This window comes from Lissotriton vulgaris, chromosome 4_1, assembly GCF_964263255.1.
Source record: "Lissotriton vulgaris chromosome 4_1, aLisVul1.2, whole genome shotgun sequence".
In the NCBI taxonomy this organism is placed as follows: Eukaryota; Metazoa; Chordata; class Amphibia; order Caudata; family Salamandridae; genus Lissotriton; species Lissotriton vulgaris.
In genome coordinates this window covers 891,350,547-891,367,925 of record NC_141691.1, presented here as the reverse complement: position 1 = coordinate 891,367,925, position 17,379 = coordinate 891,350,547, and the positions used below count along the sequence as shown (strand labels likewise).

At 42.2% G+C, this 17,379-nt stretch overlaps 1 protein-coding gene across 1 annotated transcript in view; it reads right to left on the bottom strand.

Annotated features, from left to right (window-relative positions):
* Positions 1 to 17,379, bottom strand: part of RAB12 (RAB12, member RAS oncogene family) — a 199,230-nt gene that overhangs the window by 69,783 nt on the left and 112,068 nt on the right. The window contains exons 2-3 of the mRNA XM_086965178.1: positions 15,718 to 15,778; positions 3,355 to 3,493 (exon numbers count right to left, since the gene is read on the bottom strand). Coding sequence (XP_086821304.1) covers positions 3,355 to 3,493; positions 15,718 to 15,778 — 200 coding nt within the window. The remainder of the gene's footprint in view (positions 1 to 3,354; positions 3,494 to 15,717; positions 15,779 to 17,379) is intronic.

The following is a 17,379-nucleotide window of genomic DNA, read 5'->3' as shown; positions in this document are numbered from 1 at the left end:
GAGCCAGGCACTGGCTCCACTGAGGAGCCAGGCCTCGAATGCAGATGTTCCCTCATCTCATCAGATGACTTTGTCAGACAGGGCGTAGCTGAAGACTTCTTCTGCTTCTTTTTTTTCTTTTTATGGCACTTATACGGATGACTTTGACAGATCCTAGGACCTTCCTCTCGACTGGGATCAAGACTATCACGGCATCGCACGTCAAGCAGCAAGGAGCTTGAGGGACCACTCCTTCAAGACCTTGGGCTGCATAGTGCGACTATTGACACAGGACTTGGAGTCATGGTCGTGCTCAAGACACTAGAGGTAGACTAGGTGTGGATTTGTCAAGGACATTTGGGGGTGACAGGTGTCACAGGGTTTAAAACCAGCCTTTCACTTGGACATCCCTTCCACACCAGGAAACAAGGTCTTCAACAAATCTTCGACAAAAGGTCGAAAAAGGTCAGTCAAAAAGTGACTAGGAGTAGCTCTTTTCCAGATCTGCGCTGCCTGGCGCAGAGAGAAAAGAATTGACGTCAGTGCACTGGGGTGTCAACTAGATAGGCACTGAACACGTCATTTCTGCGACGGACAAGGTAGACGCCATGCGGCGCAGAAATATGCCACCTACCGGTGGGCATGGGTACTACTCACAACAAAACTTTCCAGATCCAGTCTGACGCCTGGCGAAAATTCTAAGGTAAGAAATCTACAGCTAGAAGTCTTTAGCAGATTGGTATTGCAAGAGGAATAAAGGAGCAGCCTTCTTACTAACGGTTTGGAAAACAAAGGCCTCCTTCAGAGTAAATTCTTTGCTTCAATAACTTCATAAGGGCTAAATGATTTGAAAAGTGATACAGAAGAGGAATCGGAGTAGCATACCTTTAAAATTGAACAAGCAAAAGTGGTGTAGAAACAAAATGATGCTGTAAAAGTTGCACATCATATGTTTACTGTTTTTAGGGAACATTTAACGTCTAGACTTCAGTCAAAGTTTGTCAAGGAAGCATACCCACGAACAGAGTAATTCCTAAGTAAAATAAGTGCCGGACAGGGAGCATGGACTTACAATGTTAGAAATTTGGTACCCACTCTGGTAAGAACACTCTGCGCACCAAGTATAAGGGAAAAAAATGTTAACTGTTATGCCTAGAACTTTCAAATCCATATTGAGTGCACAGAAATAACAGATCACCGTGAATAAGATGAAAGATATCATAAGGTACTTTCCTTGCGCGAGGTTTGTGAGTAAGTGATACTTTCCGAGAGTGATATATATAAATAACAAATTATTGTCTGGAATATTTAAGTCAAGCATTGCTTTAAGAATGTGATGGGACGTAACGGGGTGGGGGCCGATTCCCAAATGCTAGAATACAGCAAACAATAAAGCAAGTTATACCATTAAAAATCCTCTTTCAAATGACTCCTCCTTGAGCCCTAATTTCGTAATTGAAAATGGACACAGAAATGCATGCAAAACCATTTCCAGATAGTGTATTATTATTTTCTCATTGGTGTCGAACATAACATGGTTTTCAGTACCAACAGCTACTGTTTTAAGCATAACAATACAGTTGTTACTTTAATTGACATAGCTCAGGAAAAACAAAGGTCATGGTTGGTTATTTTCCTTGATGTTGAGAAAGCTTTTGCAGTGGTTGAGCGGTAGTTTGAGTGGACTCTAATGGGAAAACCTAGCTCTGAGAGAAGGTTTAGAGGGTGAATATAAGCATCTATAGCATGCTTGTGAATAGAACCAAAATCAGGCTACACTTCTGATCATTCAAATATCTAAGCGTGGTTCTTCCATTTGTTTCCTGAATTTGCACTTTTAGGCAGTGTTTTTATTGTGAGAAATGCAGATATGCAACAAACATTTGCCAGACTAGGATTGAATCAACAATGATGGGGAGATTTATACTAGTAAACTTACAATGAGAGCATGGCTAAAATCCCACCACAATGTTGCAATTAGGCAAGAAAAAGGATTAACTAAATAATCTAAAGCCAGGAGTTTGGGCTGGATTTTTTGGATATGGCAATGGGAGGAGGATCCTAAAACGTCCACTGATCCAGAGGAAGGTTTTGAGACAATTCAATTTTAATGAATCATTCATTATTATTTTGGGTGAAGAAAGATAAAAATGTATGATTGGAAATATGCCATGGTTAATATTCCATGTCGAGGTTTATTTGGAAGAATAATTTTGTTGATGTTCAATGATGCAAATATATAGAAAAAAGAAGAAAATATATTAAGCATGCATGGGCCAACATGATAAATGCAATGCAGGTATCTCAAACTGAAGTTCCTAATGCACTGTGGGGAAAAAATAACTCCCACAAAGAAGTCAAATAACTGAAATGATGTCCCTTTAATAGATAGAATCATTAATAAATGCTGATGTATGTATTCGTTTTCTAAACCTGCCTTTTTCCAGATATTTTCATGATCAAGAATGGCATACTGATCTCAGAACCCCTTCAAATTCCACCGCTGGCCAGTTTCTCATACAGTTACTAACCCCTGATTTGTCACAATATTAGATGACACTTTTGAGAATTATATTAAGAAATGCTATATGAAGAGCTTAGGGCTGGTCACTTAAGCGTCACAAGCAAATGTTGTGTCTCTAAATTAAGGATGTAAAACATATTCTTATTTCTTATGTCAAGTTTTGATCTTTGGCTGTTACAACAGCATAAATACAGCAGGACCTTAACAAATGTAGGTAATAGTAAAACAAAATGCTAAAAAATAGGTAAAGAAAAAATGAACACCAAAGCCCCTCATTCTACACACTCTAAAAGGGAGGCACTAAATAAATTAAAACACAAAAACAGGTTTCAGGTGACAAGAGCAAAATGGAATAAAGTAAGTTTTTTCCATTTGTGCAATCAAAGGAGCTGAAAGTCCGAGGGAAGGGACTGGATGTAAGGACTTGTGCACAGTACCATTTGCGCACACATTTAATTATTAACCAATCAAGCGGTGGTTTCTGGCCCCATGCCAGCGAACTGCCAAGTACTCATTTCCAAACAGAAGACTCCTGGATGTAGTAATACAAGTAATGATGCATTTGGAGAGCAAGATGTTGGAACTGAAAAATCAAAGATGTGCCTCAAAATGCGTGTAGAGGCAGAAGTACATTAAAAAAAAAAAAGGAATAGAAGAATGGGATCCATTGGAAGCACAGGGCATTGAACTGTCAGCAGTTCACTACCGAATTCTCAGTCAGGAATAGAATTGAGTGGAAATATTTGGAGATGGTCATAGTCACATTTCATAGGGCATTTTACAATCACACAATACTGTAAAAGCACTAATATTAAATAAACAGATCGTTAAACGAATGACACCCTACATACCTTATCAATCATTTTCATCCATTTTGGTAAATCATCAAATGTCTCTTTTTTGGTGATATCATACACCAATATAATTCCCTTGGCACTTCTGTAGTAGGCTGAGGTAATGCTGTTGAATCTCTCCTGACCTGCAGTGTCCCTGAAATATAGCAGCCAGCATTGACACAGGCATTCTTGGAGTTCATGAACAAAACAGATCAACTCAATCTTCATATTTTAGCGTTCATAAATACCAAAATATATTATGGTCAAGCACATATGTTGCCCCATGTAACAGCTAATATGCGACCATGCAGGACCAGTGCAGGTGGAGAGGTGTGGCTCACTGGTTAGAGGCGGCAGACCCGAGTGCAGAGAACGGCCCGGGACCAGGGTTCGATTCCCGACGCGGCAGGGTCTTGGATCAGGATCAGCGGACTGATAATTCTCGCATCGGTGCCTACTCCGACCAGGGAGCACACTCGGCAACTCTGGGCATTAGCTTGCCTCATCTCCACAACGGCCCCACACAAACGCCGGGGATGCCTGGTTTCACCTTGGAGACCCCCAGGAGGGACTATCTCACAGGGAAAGCCAGGACGGGTTCCCCAGCGGTCTATAGCGCTACGAGGCCTCCGGGTAGCAGTGCGCTTTATAAGACACAACAATTTACAATTTACAATTTACAATTTACAGTGCAACCATCGTCAGGAACAGCAGTAGTGGTAGCGGCTGCCGTATACTGCTGGTGGATGCATCTGCACTCTGAAGGACACGTCTAAAGGAGAGTGATGAACATGCAGTCTGTTAAGATATGAAAGACAAAGACAGTGATAGGCAAATCAATAGGACAAACAGCATGCACGTCCTTGATAGTATTAGACTGCTGGTTACAAGTTGGATGACAATGTGGGATAAAACATAAAAAACACATTACATTAGATTAATGCTTAGCTGGTTTAATATGGTTGGCTCATTATTAGTGCGAGCAAGGATAAGAACACAGTCACACGCACACACAGAACTAGGGTGGTAAATCACTATTATCAATTAGTTACAAGACAATCCCCTCCCACTATTTGGAATACTGAAATCATGACAAAGGAAAATGTTAGGTGGGAGCAATACACAGAGTGAAGTAAAACGCTCGCTTTGAGTTCTGAAACAGATGGTCTTTAAAAGATAATAACTATTCAATGCAGGTTATGCAACTTAGATCCCCTACAGGAGTTGATGCACATCCCTGAAAACTGCTTTGTTCAGTAGGGCAACCACCCATGTCTTAACTGGTCAAAGTCATAACTATTCGGGACTCAATTTAAGGGAAGCACCGCAAAGGGAAAGTGTAGTTCTTAGATAGCCATAAAGTACACCGAACAGCCCTAAGTAAAATAAGAATTTGCTGCATTCAACCCGCAAAGATTTGTAAATTATTTGAGAAACAGTCTGTTTTACTCCTTTGGGAGACATGGTATTTTGAACACAGTACTTCTTGTACTTCCATTTTTGTTGTTGTTCAAAGATCATGTTTACTCATGGTTCTAGATAAGCGCCATTCCAACTCTTGTTAACTTTTTTAAAATCAGAGCTACGGATCCTAAAAGGAGGGAGTAGGATTACTATTTATAAAAGGAATTGGGGACTACTACTGCTACCACTGATCTCCCGATACGCTTGGATCGATAGTAACCAAGAGTAACAGATCCTATGTATGAGAGCAACAGACTGGCCTCAGATATGCTAATAATCCCTTAACCCCTTCCACGCTGATGACGAGCTGGGCTCGTCATGGCGTAGCCTCCTTGCACGCTGATGACGAGCCCAGCTCGTCACGTAACATGCGTTTTTAAAAATCTCAGCGCAGGAGCGGAATTCCGCTAGCGCGCATGCGGTTACATTTCCGTACCCCTTGATACTGCAAATAACTCCCAACAGCAATATCTCTGCCAATCGGCTACCACACTAGTGCTGATCCAACAACGAGCCACAAGTGCCATTGGTACAAAAGACCAAACTCAAAAGTTTAATAGAAATTACACTTTCTGGGATCTCATAGATTTCCAAAAGAAAAAGCAAAGCCGCACCTTGTGATGGGTTCTGCTGTAGCTTGAGCTCAGAGTTGTAAAATGTCAAGGAGCTATACATTGACACTGGAAATAAAGCGTCTTCCAGTTTAGGGTCCTGGTGTTTCGAGCCTGCAGTTTCCACTTACATAGGAAACCGAATGTTCTCAAGCCAATAAAAAGGTACCTTAATCGGTTGCTTAAATGACTGCTTGTCCACGTGTTTCCCTAGAAGTGGGAGAAGTGGAAATCTTGCCCTAATTCTCACATGGTGCACCCTGACAAACCCAACTGGTTTAAGGAGCTTGAGTTTTAGGTCTCTTGTGGCCTTCTGCAGGTATTACTAAAGGGAATGTCCAGCACAGCTAAAGAACTGTCAGGAAGCTCACAAAAGAAATTATTTGTAAACCATAATAAATGACACGGTGAAGGCCACTGCTTCCTCCAAACTGTATATTCCGTGGAGTAATCTTATTTGCAATTTTATTGTCGTAGCACCGTAAGCATATCTGTAGAATTCCTTCAGAGAACAGAGATAATAAGTCTGAAGGACTGTTACTCAGTAGATGCAGGAAGGTGAAATCTGCTTCATTACCCACATGAAAGATCTACAGAAAAGGTTATCGGTAGCATGTTCCTGAATGCAAGACGATTTTCTTGGCTACGGTTGGGCAGGACCCAAGGCTCCAAGTCTCGCACCCATGTCCAAGAGCATGAGACAGCCTAATGTAGCCCACCTGAAGGTCTGACAGCAGTGCCCAGACCTTTGGCCTCCAAATCTAGGTAGAAAACTCTTCTTCGCTATAGAACTGGAGCTGACAAGCATTCAATGAAAGACAACAAGAAAACAAAAGAATGTCTCGCAAGACAATAACATATGGTAAAACTTAAGAGAACGTCGTTAGCAGAGTACATTTTCAAAATAACACAACAGCACTACAGGACCCAGTCATGTCTAGTCAGCCTAAAGCAAAACAAGCATTTGCAATGCAATAGGTCTCGAATTTGCAAGATTTTTAGCTATTGGCATTGTAAATGACAATGCCTTTTATTTATGTGTTTAAAAAACCTGTAATAAAAGGCATTGTCATTTACAATACAAATAGGTCAAAGTTTCGAAAATGCAAGACCTATTGCATTGCAAATGCTTGTTTGCTCAAACCCGCTACAGTGACCTCGATGAGAAGTGTTTTTATAAAACATATACATAAATTTAATTAAATAAGTATCCCATATGCGTTTTTCCTTCTGCAAATCAGTAGGACCTTGAGACTCAGTCCAAATGGTTGCAGTGAGATGAACCTGGACTACAGCTCCCAGAATCACTGGACTGTTGTGAATGTCCAGAACTGGGACACTGAGGGACTGATCACAGAGCCATCTGGCAGCCTCTCTCTCGTGGCAAATGCCCTCATGTCTATCCCTGGTCTATTTTTTCTTTACTGCCCAGGTTCACCCCGAGCAGCAGGAGTCTGACCAAGCACAAATCGTGAAATTCTGATGCAAATTCCGCCCCTTTGTAGGAGGAGGGACACTTGCAAATCTCTAAATAAAGCAACTGAACTGGTGAATTTTTCAAATTTCCGGTGCACACAGACTGCAGTGTAGGGGGCAGGAGGGTTCCCTGATACGACAATAAGCGCTATATAGATACAATTACAATTTACAGACGAAATTAAAAGCCTCCCGTTATACTTTTTGCCATCTCGTCATTTTAGTATATTGGTCTCTCTCTATAGCTCCGGCACCTGGACGCACCATACCTGGGTAGTGGTACACTTCAGAAAACATATAAAAACAATTGTATGCTTGGCTTTTCATCGTATCTAAATGGTACCCATGAGATGTTTACACCCGCCTCAGTCCTGTCTCGCAACGGTCCTTACTGATATTGAGGTGGGCACATCGCCCCTGCAGCAAACACGTGACGAAGATGGAAAACCTACACCCAGCCAACACCTTAAGCTTTTGCTTGCAGGCTCCGCCTACTCACCAGGGGGTCTAAAATAAGGAAGAGTTTGTGGCCACGTTGGGGTCGAATTGCATTCGCTCCCCTTCCCATCAGCGGCTCCACTGGTCTTTTTCATTTTCCAAAGTAATGTAGCGTGCCTCGCTGTAAATCCCTTTGTTTTCGTGCATATTGAGTGATGTTGACAGAGGATGTAGCCTTACGGCTAGAGCTGCCGATATTGGAGCTGGGGAACCAGGTTTGAGTCTTGGCATCGACGCTCAACATCCTGTGATTCTGGGCACATCAATTCATTATTAAAGAATACATGTGTCCTTATGTAACGTAACTGGAGCTCATGTAGAGTGCTCTAGAGGGTGGGTGGGGGGGGGGGGGGGGGGTGTTAATGTTCTGCCGAGAACCAGAGCATGTCAAACCTTGCATCTCTGTTCCAAAGTCAACAGTTCAGGCACTACTCCACAACTACTCCCCATATCTGGTTGGGACCCCGTACGTGGCAAAATTCCAGCGGGTACAGTGGAGAGGGCAGCAGGGGTATTGCCATTGTGGCCTTCAAGGGCAGTCGGGGGAGGGCCTTCAAGGGCAGTCGAGGGAGACCCTCCAAATCCGCAGCCAGATCTTGAACTGGGCTCCTAGAGGCACGTTTGTTTACAGATCAGAATTATTCTCAATTTTCAAGTATTTGACAGAAACTCTTCAGCTGAACTTTGAGACTATTTTTTTTGTTTGTAAATCTGTCAAAAGGAACACGTTTATAAAGCGCTGCGTTTCTGCAGAAAGCTTTGAATATTGGACACTCCGTGCTCACGTGGACGCTGAACACAGCATCATAGAAAGCATGCACATATGGTCAAGGGCGTCAGCCATTTTTGAAGGCAAACTCAGTACTAGTAAAAAAAAGTGCTTAGCGGCTAATTAAGAGACACTGTCTCCCGCCACAAGTAAAAGATCAAATCCCGGTGATCTGAGCCAACAGCGAACAGGGTGGTAACCCTCAGTGTAAGGATTGCCTTCGGTGCAATCATTACACTGTGTTTTGCATCATCCATTATGCAAAACTACGCGCACAAATCAAAATTGTAGGTGGAGCCGCGACACGACTTCTGGAATCTTATCGATTCCAAGAAGCCCTCGCATGGCGAGAGCAATGCATGCCCTGCTCAGACCAAGCGAGACATAAAAATGCAAAACGCAGTTACAGTCAGCAGACTTCGGAAGCACCTAACTGACAAAAGGCAAGAAATTCACCAAGCATCAACCATCGATCATTTTGAAAATGGCCACTTGAGGATTTCTCAAAATATGGAATTGGAAGGAGCTACACGGAAAAAAAGCCATTAAAATAACTTACATGTATCGCAATGCAAATAAAGGTTTGTTCTTAAGTTTTTAATATGGTACCATTGAAGTGTTTCATGACATGCTCCACAATGTGATGTAAAGCCCAAGGCAAGTCACAGACAACGCCAGCCTACTTAACCAAGATAGTAAAGGGAGGTCTGCCCTAATGTACACTCAAATGTATCAACAGTCAGGATATTTGGCTTTGGACCAAATCTGGATGCCCAGTACCTTCTTGGTACCTAAAGGAAAATAACGCTAAGAGGCAAATGTCTGAGAACGAGATACAGTGCTAGGCTTAAGAGAAACCTGAAGGTGAAATCTGAAATGCGGGTTGAGGTCGGCAACCAGAATAGACATCAACATCTTTGAATGAGAAGAATAGAGGATACAAAAAGTACAATATATATATATATAATGAGCAATAGGGCAGTCTCATTCTCCAGCAAACACATTACTTAAACAAAACTGAATATTGTTTCTTCTGTCTCAAGAAAGGTTCTGTGGTAGGCATAGATTAGAAGAAAAATCCCATTATATTACCTGATTTAGAGCCAGCATAACCTCAGCTATTCAAACAGCCAATATTCTGACCACAATTTTCCAGACAGGGACACAGATGAGGGATGAAGGCATGCTACAAATAATCAAGCAATGGGTGAAGGCGAAAGAGTAAGTAGTTAACCAGGACGGGTGCAAATCATGAACACAGCAAAACATTCAGGTGGGAGACATTCTAAAGCAGTTAGTAAGATACAGTGACTATATTTCATATATGCGGCACATTACATTATTTCTGACAACCAGATGACAATACATTTTCATTCAGCATGCCATTTTTCTTTGCGTACACCGAATTTGCGGTTTAACTTGAAAGATATGAGAAACCTAATCTTTGGCACAAAACACAATACAAAGTGGTTATAAGCACAAACAAAACGGTTTCCGGAGAAAACAGGCAAACAAATTGAAACATGAAGGAGTTAAAAGGCTCAAAGACATTATGACTGCTCACAATATTATATCTGGTGCTTGAATAAATGTGTTGCTGTGACAAAAAAAGACTAAATAATCTTGTTAGTCTTCTTCCTATACCTTGTTGCAGATGTCTATGTGTAAGACTTTAATGTCAAAATGGCACAAGCTTCAGCCAACATTTTCCTGAAGTCAGACATAGATTGTTTGTATTACAAACATATTCTCCTTTACCTTGAGTAACTCAGCAGTCCTTGCCTACCCTCTCAGACCGAAACGTGATTGATGCAACAGTGGCTACACATGGCGACAAAGGGACACCAGGTAGGGCAGGTCACCAAGTAGGACATGCTCAGAGTAGAACACTGCCCTTCAACAAAAAACCTGGTTCGATTAAAAAAAAAAAAAAACACCAGTCACTGGCTCTGCAAATGGTGTATTTGTTCATAGAATGTTACCAATTTCCTGGGAGGGATTAAACACGATAAATAGAATTATCCTAAAACAAGAGAGCAAATATTCTGTGAAGAATCGAGATAAGAAAGATTAAGAGCATTAGGTCTAATAAATGCTGGGCCTTAACTATTTGGTTTTTTATATGGATTGATAGAAGCCTTTTTGCTTATTCAAAGAACCTCTTATCGTACATATTTACATGTGTATATTGACTTGCCAAGTTTTGGTGTGGGTTGGGCAAGTGACCATTAGACCACTCTCAAAATGACTGGAAAAAACTCAACCAATATGGATTGTTAGGGGATTCTCATGTAGTTTGAAATAGCATTACAAAATAAAATTAAACTTGTTCTTTTGATGGATTCTTTTTGCAACAAATTCCTAATCTTTGAAGGAGTATATCGCAGTACTAATACAAATGAGGTAGGTATGAAGGGAAACCCCTTGTAACTTAAAAATCCAGAAGGAACATCATAGAAAAACAGTATACAAACTCACTTGTAGATTGAGATTCTGAACAGCGCTGCATCATAAACCTGTTGACCGAGAACCAATGTGCAGCAAAACAAATGTCAGCCACTGTGGAATACTCATATTTTTGACTGTTCTGGTGTCTGCCGCCACCACCCCCTTGATTATGTTGCTTGTTGTAGCTATAGCAACTGATGCACGTTTGCTGTTTTAGCTTACCCTTTATACATGCAACTTACTCAGTTTCTCACAATTATTTTAGCTAGCAATCTTTTTTTTTTCCAGTAGGTGCAGTAAGAATAGAGCTTCATGGCTGCACCAGGAGATGCTGGACTCCACTTTGATTACATTTGTTTCCCTTGTTTTCTCCTCTCCACCTCATATACTGGTGGTGTGGCAACCAACGATGGTCAAGAAGTCTCCTTCTCTAAAGACTGGCAGTAAAATAAAAATGCAGCGTGTGCAATAGTACAGCAAACGTGTCACTGTCATGCCTTTAGCCCACCTCTGTCAAGAATGACTTTGCCAATTTATACACCGGCTGTACAAGCCACAAGGCATGGACATTGATTTTGGTATGTGTTAAAACTACTACCCTTCCACGCTTCTAGGTGTTTAGGCTAGTAACCTTCCTCTGGGTATTCTAACTTGTCCAGACATGGTAGTTACGTCAACATTTCTAGATGCCCAGAAATCCCCCTCGATTGCCTTCAACCTTCTTAGTTTCTCACAGGCAGTCCTGATCACTCATATACTCCAATTCTTAGAACACTCAATGAACAAAAAGTCTCACTGAGGAAATATCATTAGACTTCTGAAACGTGGCTGCACAACGTTTATGACTCATACATTGTGCTTGCAGTACCCAAAGGCTACTCAACTTTTACAGTGGACCAGGGCTCCCAAAAGGCTGGCCATATCACTATTATGAGCCGTGCGGTTTTATGGATTTCTATTATCACAACTACAGCCTTTAATGGCTGGTGAACTTCTAATTGCTCAAAGCAAGACAGTGGACTCTTGTAGCCAAATGCTTGTTTGATTTATCGAACCCTCACCAGGTATGGATTTACTGTTTTTCTTAGCTCCTCTTATAGTCAAAGTCCCCTCTTCTCTGCTAGTGGGCAACAATAATTTCTGGGCTGACGAACCCAGGCATCCCGAGGAAGCTCAGCTGCACGAGCTATGTGCCATTTTCGATTTCAAATAATGTATTATTCTTCTCAATGACTCAGCTGCCCATATTCTCGATTATGTTTCTACCCCTACAAAGTTATTTTCTTTCACTGATGTTACACAGCTACTTTGGTCGGACAACAATCCGGTCAGTTTTAACCTCTATTTCTTGGTCTGTCTTGAACAAAGCTCATTGTGATATTATGAGAAAGAGAGGTCTCTCTTTAGCCTTGAAAAACTGGAACCTACCCTTATTAGTCCCCCAATAATGTATTCCGATTTGAATATAGGATCTAATTGAGTCTTTGCACAAATAACATGATATATATGATTATACTAATAATCCAAAGTCAGCCATTGGTTTTAACAAAGTGAGAGAGCTACCTTTCTCAGACCAATCACAAAAAGCTCTTGATTCAGAATGATGATGAACTTGTCAGCCACAGGAGGAAGACATGAATTCTGTTGTGTCATGTAAAAAAGAGTATGCCCTGCAGGCAAAACTAGTACAACAGAACATGTCCCAGCTCCCTCAGTGAGCAGAGAGAAGAGAAGGGATCTTACATGAGAAAGGTCTTATGAAAACTAGGTGAAGCTTTTTCCACAAAAAAATGGAATCAGCAGGATGGTCTGTAACCCTAGTAAGCATGCATAAGCAGAATCTGTCCATTGTAAGCAAAGGCCACAATAGGGCTTTTCTCATCAATTTCTGGTATGCCGCACATACCTAAAGCCGTACTGCTTTCTAATTTAATCTTCCGCAATTGAAGGGGTAGTTTTTAAGAGATTTACTCATTTAAATCAGATGAGTCAGAAGAGCAAATAGTATTTGTGGTCTTTGTGCACAGTTTACAGTTTTGTCTGCCTTCCTAGTAAAAGTCCATGTCTGGATCCAACAAACAGATCGAGAACCAAAAGGGCACTGTCAAGACTACATAGCACTACAGAGCTCTACTATTAGCACACAGCCAAATCTGTATGCAGAGCAGTCGGCTGTGTTAAAATCAGTGTGCCTAAAACCACGGCACTCTTCATCACAGTTGTTTGAGTAAGACATCCAGAAAACTGCTGAAACGTCACTGTTTTTATGGTAAGGCACTTACACTATGGATTTGTGTGTGACCAAACTGCATCAGTCTCTCGCATGCACAAATATTAATACTTGAAGATATACTTCCCTGCAAAGGATAAATAAATTATTAAGATTCAGTTCCAAAGCACCATTTGAAACATGGAAATTGGTCTTGGAAGTGGGACAACTTTTTATGCCTGTTTAATTATTTACAACCTAAACTTGCCAGGCTGCAGCAGAAGAAGGCCCACAGCATACTAAAGACTTCTGCCCTTGTATCCTACTACCCTGCAGTGTTAAACCTGATAACATGAGCAATTAGTATCGTTTTGTTTTGTAGAGGGTGCAGCATTTTATGGCGAAGCATGATTTTTCCACTTCCTCTTCCATTTGCACTCCACAGGTCTGCAGTACTTTTGAAGACATTATGTTGAGACAACAAGGCCTCTAGCAGAGATGGTCTTGTAAGAGAAGTCTCTTTGTCATGCTGAGACGAGCTTGCATGCACTTGCTCCCTTACTGGTCTCCTCCTAAATCTTCAAGTGTTAGGCCTTCTGGGTATAGTATGATCACCCTATACGTCAACCTACTCCATCTATGTCTAAGGGGGGAGAAGGTGTTAAGGAACCTACTGTAGGTGCTGGTAATTCTCACTATCACCTGTTTGCCTGTTGTGACCTGCCTTTTTTTGGTACCGCTGGAAAGCATCATAGGCTTTTTAAAATATGTTTTTATTAACTTTTTTTAAGTCAGTTGCTCTTGGTTAGACTACTAACCTCATGAAATAAGTAAGTTCTCTTTGGATCATTCCATTTTTAATCCCACTATCCTCGATCTTCGCTTGAAGTACAGGCATGACCCTCTGGTTTCACTGTCTGCGGAGGTGGTGCTGTGGCTCTTCTCTGTAATCTTTCATACGTCTTATTTTGCAGTTAGTAAGGGTTTCATATTTTAAAAAAAAAACAGCATCAACAAGTTCTTGTAAGCCTTCAACCAATGATGTAGTTTTCAATCTTGCAGATGCTATGTTGTGCTTAGAAACCATCTTTTTTCGACAGTAATGGCTAGTCAGATTTAGATATTGCCAGTTTGAGTATTTTTTGAAAGTGACAAAAAGCCTTTTGAAAAAAAAATCTCCATATTTGTGAATTTCACTGTGGCTTCAATTTCACCCTATGCTTCTTTTGCCCATTTCGAGATTATTGTATCCCTCTTCAGAGGCAAAACACAATTTCTGCAAGTTCAGCTCCGAATGCACAAAGATTGCTGGGATCAGATTTTTACGCTATGCCTTTAGAGCTGGGATATCCAACCAGTTCTGCAATAAGATCTACTTGTATGCAAAGACCATCATCCTGCGCTACTAAGTGTTGTAATAGTGACCACATCAGTCAAGAAGACATTGCTGGCCAGCTTATTCATGATTAGTAGCGGAAAGCATCTTGGTGCACCAGGCAGGGTTGCCAGTAGGAATGTAAAAAGGCTTTGTCAGAGTGAAGTGGCTCTACGTGAGTAATACATAACCGCTATATTGCATTTGGCAGACCAAGGTAATATTGCTGCCTAGGTCTCCCCTATGCCACATGATTTCAGTCAAATATCAGCTCATAACTGCTGAAAATATACGCATTTTTATCTCGAATACACTCAAGATTTTGGTTTATACATATTAACTAGATCAAGCAAAAGCTGCTAATTTAGTAGGATGGGCTGCATAAAAAATAGATACTTGCAAATAGCGGGACAGCTACTGGTAGCTCACGAGGCACTTTTAGAGCATGTGGTTTCATTTTTAAACAAGAAAGTAATCCTTGACCATGTCTTCAGAAAAAAGACGTGAGTTGCACATCATCTGCATGTCACGTGACAAGTTTTCCATGACAAAGCATAAAGGGTGCTCTTTCCATAACTAAATATGCTGAAAAGGCACTGAAAAAGAAAAAACATAGAAAATATATCTGTAACCATTCATATTCTACAACCTGGACCTCTTTGTGTGCTAATTTTGAAAATCGAGTCTAGTTTTAGTTTTTTAATGGTTTGCTTCCTAGGGCAGGATCTAGCGTCTCCACTGACAAGATCTGTATGTATTTCGTTGCTTTATAAACTTTTTATTGGTTAAAACCAACAGTAGCTCTCCTCCTCACTTCTGAAGCCACCAGTGGAAGAAAATTACCTAAATCTTGTGGTCATGCACAGGGGCATAGTGGACTTAGAATCAAAATAATTAGGGGGCAAGATGGTTCAACGTAGGGACAATGGCCAAAACAACTTCTTATTGTACTACTGAATATTTTCCTAACCACTAAAGTGAGGAATAACACAGTCTGTGATTCTAGAATAGGTTCACGCTGCAAAACAGGAAATGGACCACTGTCAAACCACAGGCTTATTACGCCTCTTCAATACAATTTAGGATTTCCCGAGTAACCAGTAAATACATCTTCAAAAACCTCTCAAGTGATTGGCAACCTCGCAGAAACCTCTACATTAGACACTCTTCTCTCACTATTTTGATGAGCCCACAATAGCGCAGATCGCATCTGTTAACACTTCAACTGTCTCACTATCCTCATGTGCTAAAATATATACAAATACAAAACACATTGCTAATGCTTTTTCTTTCCATTCTTTGGCCTTAGTTATATATAACAATTGCACCAGTTTGCCAAGAGCAGGCAGATTAGCTTTGCCAATGCTGGTTTGAATAGGCTTTTTTAAAACTTGCAAAGTTGTGCCTCTGGAATGAATTAATTTAAGAAACAGAAATGGGGAAGTGGTTTGAGGCACTTGATTAACCTAGGTACGAGGTCAGGTATTTGGTATACACGCACCAGAGCATGCTGCTTTGCATCACTTACCAGATCTGTAACCTAATTTTCTTTCCTCTGAGTTCCACGGTTTTGATTTTAAAATCGACACCTGAAAAAAGATGAAAAACAATAAGCACAAATGACGGAGACATTTCCAGAAATAAGTCACAGCAAAAAGAATGGAGAAGGGTGTACGGTGTAATGTAAAATTTAGTCTGACTTCAATCCCCACTTCCCTCAATACATAAGGCGCAGCAAATAAATGGCCGGTCTTTTCTCTACAACGAGCAGTCCTCATGGTGAGCTGGCATTAAGTGTAAAGTAATTATATTCACGCAAATCGACCCAGTCAAAACCGTGTTCGCAATCGGCGATTCACCCATATGCTTAAAACTATGAACATTTTAAGATGTATTTTGTTCAAAACAGACAATCAAATTCTATGTCAGGACCGGAGGCTTTGGATTATGCCATTCTTTCATCGCTTTATTCTCTACAGCAGCAAGAAAAAATAACACAACTACTTTTCCCATGAACATTCGGGGGAAAGAATAAAGTCAAACATGAGTCCTATTACAGTGTCCATGTACAGGTGTCTCCCATCATGCTCCACTGTACTCGTCTCCTCCTCTTTCTTCGCTGCTCGCAGCAAGTTAAGTTGGTTTTTTCCTTCTCTCCTGGGTTTTGGGTTTCTGAGTGGTGCCTTTGGCCTTTGGGCCGGGTGTCGGGTTTCTGTTCTTTCTCCACAGATTCCCTTGATTGGTCGCGGGACGCCTAGTGCGCTCCTTACGCGATCTTTGCCCAGTAGTGTGCGGTGTGGTGGCGCGGCCACCAGGGGCCGGTGTCTCGTTGCTGAAGGGGCGCTCCCAGAAGCTTCTAGAGTGTTCTGGCGCGCTCCTGTCACCAGCGGGCTCGTGCCTAGCCTCCCGGCTCTGACACCCTGCAGGGTCGCAATTAGGTTTCCCCTTTGCTTCTGAACGCCCTTTGGGTTGTACTTTTGACGAACACCCTACGGGGTCGTAATTGTGCTGTGGGAACGCTTTGCCGGGAGGCGCCCCGAGAATCTGTGGGCTGCAGCGTTTCCAGGGCTTTGCCCGTTCATTGTGTGCCTCTGGCCACCCATATCGCTGGGACTCCCCAGACAATAGAGCGCCCTGAGGAGGGTCATTGGTCTTGTCTGCCGTCCCCGTTGCTAGAGCCTAATTTAACTCGCTATGCAGGGGAACGCAGACAATTATCCGGAGGAGGACCCCCTGAACTATGTCTCGTTGGACGATGACTTTTACCAGGCGGTCGACGATTCCATCTACCGCGCGGTCGACCAGGCTATGGTCCCCCTGGAACAACCTCTTTCGGCGCGCCTGGACGAGGCCTATGCCAAGTTTGCCGCCTTGCTTCCGGCGCCGGTCCCGGCCTCCGGGCCAGATTCGTCCCCTACCCCGCCTCCTCCCAAGAAGCCTTGCACTGAGGGGGTTGATTCGGCGGCTTTCGCCAGGGTAAAGAGTGCCTTCAAGGCCCTGGAGGACGCACAGCCTCCCGCTCCTCTTCCGTCGGAGGCTCCACCGCTTTCTCCACCTGCGATGTCTCTGGACCCGCAGCGCGACGACGACGACGACGACTCTCCGGACTCAGAGGAGGAGGCCTGTTCTTCCAGGTCGTGGCTCCCTTCTCAGCCCTCATCCTCCGCAGGTCCGTCGGACATGCTAGACC